Source organism: Anopheles coustani, chromosome 3, assembly GCF_943734705.1.
Source record: "Anopheles coustani chromosome 3, idAnoCousDA_361_x.2, whole genome shotgun sequence".
NCBI classification, from domain to species: domain Eukaryota; kingdom Metazoa; phylum Arthropoda; class Insecta; order Diptera; family Culicidae; genus Anopheles; species Anopheles coustani.
In genome coordinates, this window is record NC_071288.1 from 66,352,461 (window position 1) to 66,364,676 (window position 12,216).

General features: G+C 52.2%; 1 protein-coding gene across 2 annotated transcripts; it reads left to right on the forward strand.

The window, feature by feature from the left end:
- The first annotated feature begins 146 nt into the window (after nucleotides 1-146).
- LOC131260267 (uncharacterized) lies at nucleotides 147-11,899 on the forward strand. Of its 2 annotated transcripts, none has more exons than XM_058261944.1 (5): nucleotides 147-272; nucleotides 813-1,515; nucleotides 1,862-3,391; nucleotides 3,912-5,752; nucleotides 6,533-11,899. In XM_058261944.1, exons 2-5 carry the CDS (start codon nucleotides 1,458-1,460, stop codon nucleotides 11,141-11,143), a joined length of 8,040 nt encoding a protein of 2,679 aa, XP_058117927.1. In that variant the 5' UTR covers nucleotides 147-272; nucleotides 813-1,457; the 3' UTR covers nucleotides 11,144-11,899. The 2 variants fall into 2 exon arrangements, with proteins under 2 accessions (XP_058117927.1, XP_058117928.1); XM_058261945.1 differs by having other exon boundaries at nucleotides 177-219; nucleotides 986-1,515.
- Nucleotides 11,900-12,216: the final 317 nt, after the last annotated feature.

The window sequence follows — 12,216 nt, forward strand, 5'->3', positions numbered from 1 at the left end:
ATTGCGCCGTACTTGATGTAGCAATAACGGCTAAAAATGTTGAACTGTTGTTTGAAATCCTTGCTGTCATCAAGATGCTTGACAAGTGCTGCTAGCTGATGGGAGGTACCACAACGAACTGTCAAACTATCTACCATCCCATCAACGGAAGAAAAAGACAAAGAAAAGGAAAAAATGTCTCTGGTAACTTGCTTGCAGGAGCGTACGGGCTGACAAAATGTAATTATTTACCGAGTTGGAGGAAGGTTTTCGTGATTCCGTTGGTAGCGTGGGTAAGTATCGCTACGGGCAATAGAATGGCGGTGCGGGAAAATTTGTTCGAACACCGTGCGGTCCGGGTTCGTTCTCGGCATCCGGAAAACACCGCGCACAGCGTACACAAAAATCGCTGCTGTTGCTGCTGCGTACCCCTGCGTGTGTAACAAGGTGCCGAAAAGTTCATTTTCTTCCGTCGAGTTGATTACTTTTTTTCCGGTAAACGCAACTCAATCGGCGACGGCTTTTTCGTCGTTCAGCCAGAATCGGCTAGAATTATAACGCCGGAAAGCGATGCGGTAACAACTTACACATCATAGCTGGCGTGGGAGAGACACTATGCTATTGGGGCGAACTTTTTACTTCTAGTTTTGCAACACTTTCTTGTGTTCCTGCTTGGATTGACGCCGCGAGTATGCTGCATAGCGCATCCGGCGACAAAATCACACGACCGCAAAAACAACCCTCAGATCATCATATTGCGGACATTTTCTGCATCCCCTCTGAAGCACCTAATGGTGTCTATACTTCCGTTCTTCTTCTTCCTTCACTTTCAGAGATCGTCGTCCGCGGGGAAGGCGAGGCATAAAAGCAGTGTATATTGATCGTAGCATTGAACTGGACCGTCGGGAAAACGATAACGGATTAGAAAACGTTATTCGATTGTAGAAATCGAATAGCAAAAACGTACATTAAGTGTAGCAACTAATGCTAGCCGTACTACTTGTAGGTGTGTTTCGTGTGTTTTAGTGTACGATTGCGGGAGTGCATTTCGTCCGTGTGAAGCTGTGCGTTTGGAACCATCACAAAACAAACGCGACCGTATCCGGTGATCATACCGGGAGATAACCGTATCAACAGCGTCGGAAGTTGTGGGACAGGCGAGGTGGATTTGAACGCCTTCCATTGATCCTTCTAGTTGGAATCCTTTAGCTTCACCTCCGCGCTAGTCTACCGTCCCCTCAGCACTCCACCTTCCCTCGGTTGGATCCGGGACGGGAACGGTACGGAGCGGAACGAATGAGTGTCCAGTGGCGTTCCGTTGCCGCCGTAAAACTGTTGCCAGCTTCCTGTTCCACACGTCGCAGACGCCGCCGTCGTTGTAACAGCGAAAGTAAATCCGCGTCTTACTCACACACCGGTCGTGAGAAGGGCCACTCGATCGCTGCATTGTGCGCAGCGGTAACGATCGAGTAAAAGCAATGACCGAGTCGCAAGCCAACGAGTACCTCCGGAACCGACTGTGGCAAAAGGCAAAAGGTAAACTAGTTTAAATTGCAGCCAGCAATGCTCAATAATCTTTTAACGATTACAGATCACCTTCGCTTTATAAAGCACTCTAAAGCATACTTCTTTTTTAAGTTTACGAATTTTTCCAATTCAACACACTATTAAATGCTCGTCGATGGGACAGACTGCCTAAGAATCTTGGTGCCGTCCGTCGATGTCGTAAAATATGATTCATTCCAACATCTGTTTTACATTAGTACTGCTAGTACTACGTGACGCGGCGATCTTAACTCAAACTAACCCCTACAGTAAAAATGTTACGATAAGCAGAATGGTATGCCTCAGGATAGTAATGAGTTTGTTTCTGTATTTTTAGACATCTACGATACGATTGTAGAAGCATCCGTTAATGACCCAACATCTGCATCGGGACGGCGACACTCAAAGGAGCAAGTGATCGCGTGTTTGTACGGTCGCACCGAGTGCTGTCTGGAGCTGCAGCAGTACGATCAAGTGACGCAAGATTGCCATCGGTTGCTTAAGTTGTTACGTCTCGGGGAGAGCGGAAAGGACACCAGCGGCAACAACAACACCAACAACAACGGATGCGTTGCACCATCGTCATCGTCTTCTTCCGCCGAATCTCGTAGCCCTACACCGTCCTCTTCGACGTCGACGATTTCATCCTGCTCGGCGCAATCAAAGCCAACAGGAACAGGAACCTCCGGCAGCAAGGGTTTGCCTGGAAAAGCCACCAATACGACAACATCGGTTAACGGAAATGCAGACAGCAGTGTTGCGTCACCGGTGGGGAACAACGGTGTCGGAAATGCCAGTACTGAGTCGAAGGTACGCAAGCGTCTCATACACTCCCTGTTCAAGCAGCGAAAGTTTGCCGAAGCGGAAGTAATCCTGCAGGAATGGATCGCCAGTCATAGCGCCAACCAAGACATCGGGCGCCATCTGGACCGCCTGAGGGTGCTGCTGCAGATGGCCACGTCGTCCTCGTCATCGTCGGGTGGTTCATCGCCGGGTGCGGAAGGTGGGGGAGCCGGATCCGAACGGGGTGCCGAGGGAGCCAACCATAGTTCGGTGGTGGATGCCGTGGCCAGTGAAGTCACGCCGAGTCCAACTTCGTCGACCGTTTCCTCACTTTCCTCGCTGAACGACGAGTACGAGCAGATCGAGACCAAGCTGGAAAATCTTATCCTCAACAATCTGCCTCCGGACCGTTACACGAAGCAACTCTGTCAGATAGAGGGCCAGCTGAAGATTGGCAACGGGGAGCAGGCCGTTTCTGGCACCCCGCCGATGGAGGGCGGAGGGACTGAACGGTCGGGCGGTGGCAGTCAGGGGCAGAAAAAACCACCGGGAGCAGCGTCTACACCGACCAGTTCGTCTACCGGCGATGACAAACGAAAGGACAGCGTTGAGCGGAAAGAACCCACGACGATGGCGGCTGGAGGCAAACTGTCGAAAGCGTCATCCACTAACAGCAGTAGCAACAGTGATAGCAAAACTAGTGATAGTAACTGTAATTTATTCAATGAAGCGAACAGTGATAGTGACAAAAAAGCTTCCGCCAGCGATCGTGGATCGGGCGGAACTGGTGGATCTCGCGTAGTGGACGCCGGCGGTAAAAGTGGCGGTGGAAGCAAGATGACCAACGTCTCGGAGAAAACAACAAACAGCAAGGAGACGCAGAAGGCTGCAGCGGCTGGTGGACAGGAGAAATCGGTTTCGGGTACCGCCGGAGCCACGACCGGTACGACCAGCAAATCGATGTCGGTTGACAAACTGAACAGTATTACCTGTGTCTACTGTACGATGGCGTTCGCAGATCGATCCGAGCTGCGGGCGCACTGTCAAACTGAAAGCCACCAGAACATCATCATGTCGGATGAGGGTAGGTTTTAAAAAAGAATTCTCATGTTTCCATGATGCTCTCTTTCCTACAAACACATACTCGATACCCAAAAGTTATTTCACTTGTGTTAAAGAATCCAAATAGCGATCATTTTGACCGCTACGAAATTTTAATTTTTAATATCTTGAAATCGGCAGAATATTAAAAAAAAACACAGTAAAATCCATAGCACCATTGAAGGTTCCGCATTCGACCATTTCCGAGAATCATGTTGACCAGGCCATAATTCTTTTAAACGGTCACTTTTAAGTATATTTGCACCTCATCATAGATCATGTGAAAATAACACAAGAAAGCCAATACAAATGGATATATTATAAAAATAGTTTCGAATTTTTATCATGAAAAATAACCTCATAAATAAACCTCAAAGATCGAAAAACAAACCATACAGTCCAAGAAATTGGACTCCATCCTTAGATAAGTCAAATGTACCATGTTGTCTGTAGTGTTAAAGATTGCATTAGCTAATCAATGGTTATTCCCCTTTCAATGGCAGGTCGTGACTGGAAGTGGCGCCCACCGCCGCGTGGTTTCGTTGCGGAGCTGTACAGCTTGTGCGAGAAGTATCAGGATAATCAAAACTGCAGCTACGGCAACCAGTGTGTGGAAGCGCACGGCGTCGACGAGCTGAACGAGTGGAAGGAACGGTTCGAGTACCGCAAGAAGAAGCTCCAGCGAGCCCGCGACAAGGAGCTGTACGGTAAGAGCTACACCGAGCAGCTGCTGGAGCGTTGGGTGCAGGCACCCAGCCCCGACAAGGTGATGCGCGAGAAGGTGGAGGGCGTAGAGGACAGCTGCTCGCACGATCTTGTCACCACCATCTCGTCGAAAGTGAGCAAGCGCGAGTGGTCGTTCGTGTTGAAATCGAAGCGCTACCTGAAGGCGGTTGCGCTGCTCCAGGACGCGCACCGGAACCACTTCGTGATCAAGCAAATCTGCCCGGGTGAACCGAGGGGCGCACCCGGTGGCCCGAAAAAGGGTTCTGCGGGGAGCAAAAGCGGACCCGAACGCGCATCGGAGGTGGAACTGAACTCGGAGCAGGAGTGGGTCGCTCCGTCCGCCGCCGCCGACAAGGGCGACGGGGGGACCAGTGCCCTGCTGCTGGAGCATCGTGTGAAGGTGGGCTTCAGTACCGAAATCTACGGCACGTTTCGGCAGACGGTGGTGTTTGACTTTGGCCGCGAGCCGGTGCTGGTGAAGCACATCTGTGTGGACGTGGTGCCGGTTACGGAGGTCGACAAGATACAGGAGATCAAGAAGGATATCGTCATGTCGACTGCAGAACGCTGGGATGAGACGAATTCGGATATCTTCGAGTTCACCACTGCACCGATACCGCACATGCAAACGCCGGCGTACACGGCTGACGCTGAGCGGGAAAAGGACCTGCTGACGCACTATCCGCTTCCGAAGGCGTCCACGTTCGTGCTGACGCAGTCGACGATCACGGAGAAAAAGCTGACACGAAACAACTACCGCAACCGCATCCACGAGCTGCTGTACGTGGAGGAGATCGCCCGGTACGAGCAGATAGCGCGCTACAACCTGACCACGCGCCTCTCGATCGTCACCAACTATCTGCTCACGCCGAGCGGCATGGCCACCAGCACGGCCAAGTACTCGCATTCGGGCGAACTGTTTGCGCTGATGAAGCTTGGCAAGGACGTTTCGGAGGACACCTCGGCCGGGCGGCTCATCCTGAACAACTGCCAGGCGGTGTACATTGCGGCGGCCAAGGAGACGCCACCGGCGGGCGAAAAGCGCAAGGTGTACGAAGCGGTAATCGAGGACAAGGGCAAAAATATGATCTACATGAAGGTGTCGGCGAAGGCGGTAGCCGGACTGGGCCTGAAGCCGGAGACAGAGTTCCTCGCCGACATTCAGTTCCAACCGAACCGGCTGACGTACTGCGAGTGGCATCAGGCGATCGACAAGATAGCCGACTTTCGCATCATCTTTCCGGAGATCTTTCTCGAGCCGAGCATACCGTGGACTCCCCAGCGCCAGTGGGATTCGTCGCTCGATCCGAAGCTGAACTCGAAGCAGAAGGAGGCGGTGATGGCCATAACGACGCCAATCAACGTGGCACTGCCGCCAATTCTGCTGATCGGACCGTTCGGCACCGGGAAAACGTACACGCTGGCGCAAGCGATCAAGCAGCTGCTGCTGCAGGATACGACCAAGATACTAATCTGCACCCACTCGAACTCGGCGGCCGATCTGTACATCAAGGACTATCTGCACCCGTGGGTCGAGGAGGGTATGACCGAGGCGAAACCATTGCGTGTCTACTACCACAAGCGTTGGGTGGCTACGGTGAACAGTATCGTGCAGAAGGTGAGTTGAGTTAGGCAAAATCAAATGTTCATGCTCATTCTAGTTGATAGTAATTAAAATATTTATTTATATCTGTGAACAGCGAGAAATGTTGGATAAAATTGCAAGTTTGTTATATTTCATGGTATCGAGGTGGTGGGTGTATGTTGTTAGAGTAAAACACACGTTAGAAAGACCCTCGAACCTACGTCCAATATTTTCGAACGGAGGAGCACTTTCGATTTCTCGGGTGATTTTTTCAACTATATCCGTAAAAGAATTTCCGATGTCCTATATCCTTCCAGAAATTGATGCGATGATCTCCCACATAATGTAAATATGTTTGTAAGGAATTTTGTAAAGAATTGTCGAAATAATGGTTGCGCAGAAAAACTTGCTAACCTTTCAGCCTTTGAACCTGAACCTTTAGCTCAGGGGTCGGCATACATTTCCTAAAAAGGGTCAGAAGATTAAAAGAAAACCGAGAGCGCGGGCCGGATACTTTACTCGATAATTTAATGTTTACAAAAGGGTACTACTTTTAAATGCTTTGCCGGACTTTGCTGACCCCTGCTTTACCTAGTCAAAAAGTCAAATTACCATGACAATCAATGAAATATTCACGTTGCCATAGTAATCGTCGGTGGTCATTTCAGATTCAATAGACAGTTAGGGTGGGGGACAACTATCGTTAAAATCGGCTTATAGCTGGGGCATGTCGTTACTTCTAACGAGATTTCTCATAAAAGATTCGTCGATAATAAGCTGAGACGTGCACTTAAATTATTCCCCTCTTTTTAGTATTGCTTGGTCGATTTGAACATCAACATGCGCAACTTCCGGCGACCTACAGTGAAAGATATCATGAAGCACCGCATCGTGGTGGTAACGCTCAACATCTCGATGGAGCTGGCTTCGCTGGACCTACCGAAGGGCCACTTCACGCACATCTTCCTCGACGAGGCAGCCCAGGCGATGGAGTGCGAAGCGATCATGCCGCTGGCGTTGGCGGGCGAGAAGACGCGCATCGTGCTGGCCGGCGATCACATGCAGATGTCACCCGAGCTGTTTTCGAACTTTGCCAAGGAGCGCAAGCTGCACGTGTCGCTCCTGGAGCGCCTGTACGATCACTATCCGAATGACTTCCCGTGCAAGATACTGCTGTGCGAAAACTATCGCGCCCATGAGGCCATCATCAAGTTCACGTCCGAGCTGTTCTACGAGCAGAAGCTGATCGCGTCCGGCAAGCAGCCACGCCACGAGAAGTTCTACCCGCTGACGTTCTTTACGACGCGCGGCGAGGACGTGCAGGACAAGAACTCGACCGCGTTCTACAATAACTCCGAGGTGTACGAGGTGGTCGAGCGGGTGTGCGAGCTGCGCAAGAAGTGGCCCAGCGCGTGGGGTAAGATCAACGACCAGAGCATCGGCATCATGACCCCGTACGCCGATCAGGTGTTCCGCATACGCTCGGAGCTGCGCAAGCGGCGCATGGGCGGCATCAGTGTGGAGCGAGTGGCGAACGTGCAGGGCAAGCAGTTCCGGGCGATCTTCCTGTCGACCGTGCGCACCAGGCGCACGTGCAATGCGAACGCAAACGAGGGCTCCAGTTCGGCCGAGGAGGTGGACTACGGGTTTCTCTCGAACTCGAAGCTGCTCAACACGGCGATCACGCGCGCCCAAAGCCTGGTGGCGGTCGTCGGTGATCCGGTTGCCCTCTGCTCGATCGGCCGTTGCCGGAAGGTGTGGGAGCGATTCATCGAAATTTGCTACCAAAACAAAAGCCTCTTCGGTATCACGTGGTCCCTGTTGCGCTCGCAGCTGGACGGGGTGGAGTTGAAGAAAACGTACGTCCTGAATCCGCTCGCCCCGGAGTTTATCCCGCGTGCGCTACAAGGAGAAGCGTACCTTCGGGATCAGGCGGCCAGTTTGGGTGGTGGAGGGCCCGGCTTGTCGTCGGCCGGTGCGTCGATGATCGGAGGACAGTTTCATCATCATTCGGCGCTGGTTGGACATCATGGAGCGGTGGGTGGACTGGGTGGAACTCTCAACCCAGGTGGCCACGGATCTCATCAACATCAAGTGGGTGGTCAGCAGTCGCAGCAACAGCAGCAACCACAACATCAGCAACAACAGCAACAGCAGCAGCAACAACAACAGCAAGTACCCCCGCATCCTCTGCAACAACATCTACAGCTGCAACAACAGCAGGCAGGCGGGACATTTCATCACAATCCCGTCGGAGGACCCACCTATCCACTGGGAGGTGGTGCAGGCGCAGTAGCTGGTGCCGGTGGACTGGGTGGTGTACCGAATCCGGCCGCCGCCGCCGCAGCTGCCGCACTTATGCGTAATCCGCTAGCGATCGCTCCATTCATGGGACCGGCTTCTTCAACCGGCGGCCATCTTGGTGCGGGCGGTCAAGGACCGGTTGCACAACCATCGATGCTCCAGCAACATATGCAATCGCAGCAACAACAGCAGCAACAGCAGCAACAACAACAACAGTCGCAACAGTTTCCTTATCAAAACCCTCTTTACTTTTATCAACAACAGCAACAGCAGCAGCAGCAACAACAACAATCGTCTCAGCAGCCTCAACAGCTCCGCGGCCCAACCATGGTTCCTCCGCATCCTTCCGCGGCCCTTGGTGGTGGTCCTCCGCTTCCACCGAACCTTGCCCCACCGAATCAGAATCCGCCGAACCTGTGGGGTGCAGCATCGGCGGCCGGAGGTGGCAACTTTCCGATGGTCGCCTCACCGGGTGGGCGTAACACACCGCCCGGTTGGCGTTTGGCACAAAAGAATGCTCCCCCATCGATACGGCCCCAGCTCGCGGCGGCGGCGGCGGCTGCACAGGGTGGTGGCCAATCGGTTTCGCACCCGCTCGGTATGGGACTGGGACGCCCGGGACCACCACCGCCGATGATAGCGCCACCGATGCGTAGTCCAACGATAGCGGGCCAAGCACCACCACCGCCACCACTGGGCGGAGGACTACCTCCGTTGTCCTACTTTCAGCAGCAACAGCAACAACCCAACAAGGCCACTCTCATGCAAACCCAGGCCCAGCAGCAGCAGCAACAACAAGGTGGTGGCTTTGGGCTGTACCATCAGGCGATACCGCATATGGGTGGACTTCAGCAGCAGGGGTCGGGAGCGGGGCAACAAAACCACCACATACGCCCCATGTTGAACAGTGGCCCGATCAGCCCGAGTGGATTCCAGCAGCAGCAGCAGCAACAGGTGGCACCTTCGAACGCGCAGCAGGGCCACTTCGTCGGTGGTGGCCAATCGACCGACCTTTACATGTCCAGCATCCAAAGCGAGCTGATGGCCATGTCGAACCGGATGCCGCAGCTATCGATCGCGGGCGGTGGACAGAAACTTGGCGGCGGCCCATCGGGCGCTGGGGGCGCAGCCCTACACGCGCGTGCCACCGGTGCCGATCAGTACGCGCTGGACAAGTCGGGCGACTATCAGTTTCTCCAGAACGTTCACTTTCCCGAGCTGCGCAATCCCATAGCGTCGCACCAGCAGCAACAGCAGCAGGTCGCTGGCGGGCTTCTACCGGCCCAGCTGACCTCCGGTGGACACTTGCCACCGGTGTCATCTTCGGCACATTTGTTGCAGCACCAGCAGCAGCAGCAGCAGATGTCCGCCGTTCTCGGTCCGGGCGGTTCCGCTGTACCGGGCCTTCAGCAGCATTTCGGTGGCGGTGGCGGCGGCGGCGGCATTGGAGGTCCCGCGAATGGTGGCCTCACCGACTTCAACCATCTGCTCCCGCAGAACATGAGCTACTTCGATATGGCGATGCAGACGAAGGAGTTCCAGTACTATTGGTTCATGAAGCTGATGGAAACGAAAGGGCTCGAATCAGCCAACAAGTTCACCGACGTGCTGCGCCAGGTACCGACGGCTGTGGCGGCTGCCAATGCGATCAAGCCGACAGCTACATCGTTATCGCTATCACAGCAACAACAGCAGCAGCAGCAGCACGGAATGCCGAAATCGGTCGGACCGTTATCATCGCAAGCCGATCTCTTCTTGGACAATATTCTCAACCCCAATCTGAAGGATCCGCTGCTGCTCGGTGTCACTGGAAGTGGCGGTGGTGGCGGTGGTGGTGGTGGGTCGGCCAACATCGGTGTGGGAGGAGGAGGAATGCACTCGAATGTGCTGGTGAATGGATTGCACAGTGCATCGTCAGTCAATGCGGCGGTTCATCAGCCAGGTCCTGGCGGTGGAAAAGCCATGCTTGAGCCGACAGAACTATTCGCAAACCTCTCGACGACCCTGGTGGCCCCCGAAATTCCCTCCCTCATCGGACCGTCGCAGACGAGTCAACAGCAGCAATCGGTACCGCTGTACCGTCGCCAGGCGGGACAAAACTATCTACCGGGCAACGCCGGTGGCGGTGGTGGTGGTGGAAGTACTAGCAGTGCAAGTGCTACCGCTACGACCTCCTCCTCGTCGAATGCCCACTCGATCAACTCGTCCACGCCGGATCTGCTTGACTCGGTTCATCTGCATCCACAGCAGCAACAGCAGCAGCATCAGCAACAGCAGCAATCTCACGCCCAGCACTACGGACTACAGCCGTCGCTCGTGGAGTTGCTGGAGCCTAAAATGTCACAGCAAAACTATCTCTTCGGCTCCGGTCTGGCCGGTGGTGCAGGCTCTACGAACGGTGGCAATCAGTATGGCGGGAATCCTTTGCTCGATCAGCAGCAACAACAACAACAGCAGCAGCAGAATGGAGTATTCCAGGGTAACGCTGGATACAGCTCGATACAAAATATCGCTGCTGGATTACTGCAGCAGCAACAACAGCAGCAGCAACAATTACAACAACAGCACGATTTGGGTGGTCGGAGTTATATGCAGCATCTTACAGCTCAGCAGCAACAGCAGCAGTCGGGTGGCATGGGACAGTCGTCGCTACATGATGATCATTTACTATCCCAGCGTGGTTCAACCGGTGGAGGAGGTGGTGGTCCTTCGGGAATGCCGCCCGTCTCCTCTTCGGCCCACGCAACGTACGCCAGTGTACTGAGTCAAGGACAACAAGCTGGTGGAGGAGGGGGGATGGGGTTAGGCAACCACCAGCATCATCTCCATCAGCAGCATGGCAGCAACAGTAACCATCTACCGCATCCACAACATGCGCATCACCAGCACCAACACTTTGCGTCCCAGCAGCAACATGGCCAACAGCATGCTGGTATGGAAAGCCTCAAACAGCAGCTCGGCAAGATGGAGCTGTCTGACGGCTCGATGGACGATGGTGCAGGTGGCGGTGGTGGTGGTGGTGGTGGTAATGGCAACAGTAACAGCAGTGCGGATCCATTCGCACCGTTACGCAACCTTGGCGCGAAGACCAGCGGAGGATTGTACAACTATTTTCTTTAAAAGCACAGCTGAAAGATCGAACTTTGCTTATCGTTGAGAAGAATCAACATTATGGCGAACCGATCCCATCAGATGTCGTAAAAGCAACTAAAGAATCACTCGTTTTCGATCGTTGAATAATAGGAATTTTTAGTTGCCACCGCAAAAACTAGCTCACCCTCCGATATGAACTAGAAACAAAAACTGCGTTGCCGTCAGATCGCTGCAAGTCTGGCCTCTTTTACGCCCTATTCAAGGACTGCATTTCTTTCTACTCTAGCAGAAACTGCACCTACCGATATGATAATGAACAACAATAGCGAAGAAGAAGAAAACAAAAGAACATAAAAAGTGTAAAATGAAACAGATGAAAAGGTGAAAAGAAAAAAAAGGTAAAATTTTAAATCATGCCCGCGGGAGCAAGGTCGGTGTGTGAAGCATAAATAATTATTTGCAACAGCGCGAACCCAACAAAAAACAGAAACGTAGAAAACCGAAAATGGGTATAATACATGGTAGTAGTACTAACAACAATGAAACGATTAAGTTAAAACGTAAAAAAAGGTTAAACGAAGCAAAACTAGTTTAAACAAAAACAAAAGAAAAAAAAAAGGAAAAACTATTACAAAAAACGCAAAAAAGTTATGTCTACTTATGATTTGTAATGTTAAAAGCAAAGGAAAACAAAGGAAAACAAAGGAAAATTGAAAAAAAAAAATTACACACATACACACACATACACAAACACGGCACCTGTGTGACACAGATGGACAAAATATGCAAATAACTTACGTGAGTAATATTATAATACAGCCCATCATTTGACTGCTGGATGGTTAAGCTATTATCGTACGGCGTGAAAAGGAATAGGAAGAGACGGAGAAAAACAAGAAACAACATATGTGTACAGAAGGAGTTAGTATGAGGAACGGGATCTAGTATGCACCTAGAGCGAATGGTGATTCACTATAAAAATCCATATGTACACTTATAACCACATATATTCACAAATCAAACGCATATGATGATGAACACACACACATACACACACATACAGAAGAAAAACAACATAATGTCCCTAGGAAACATAAGGT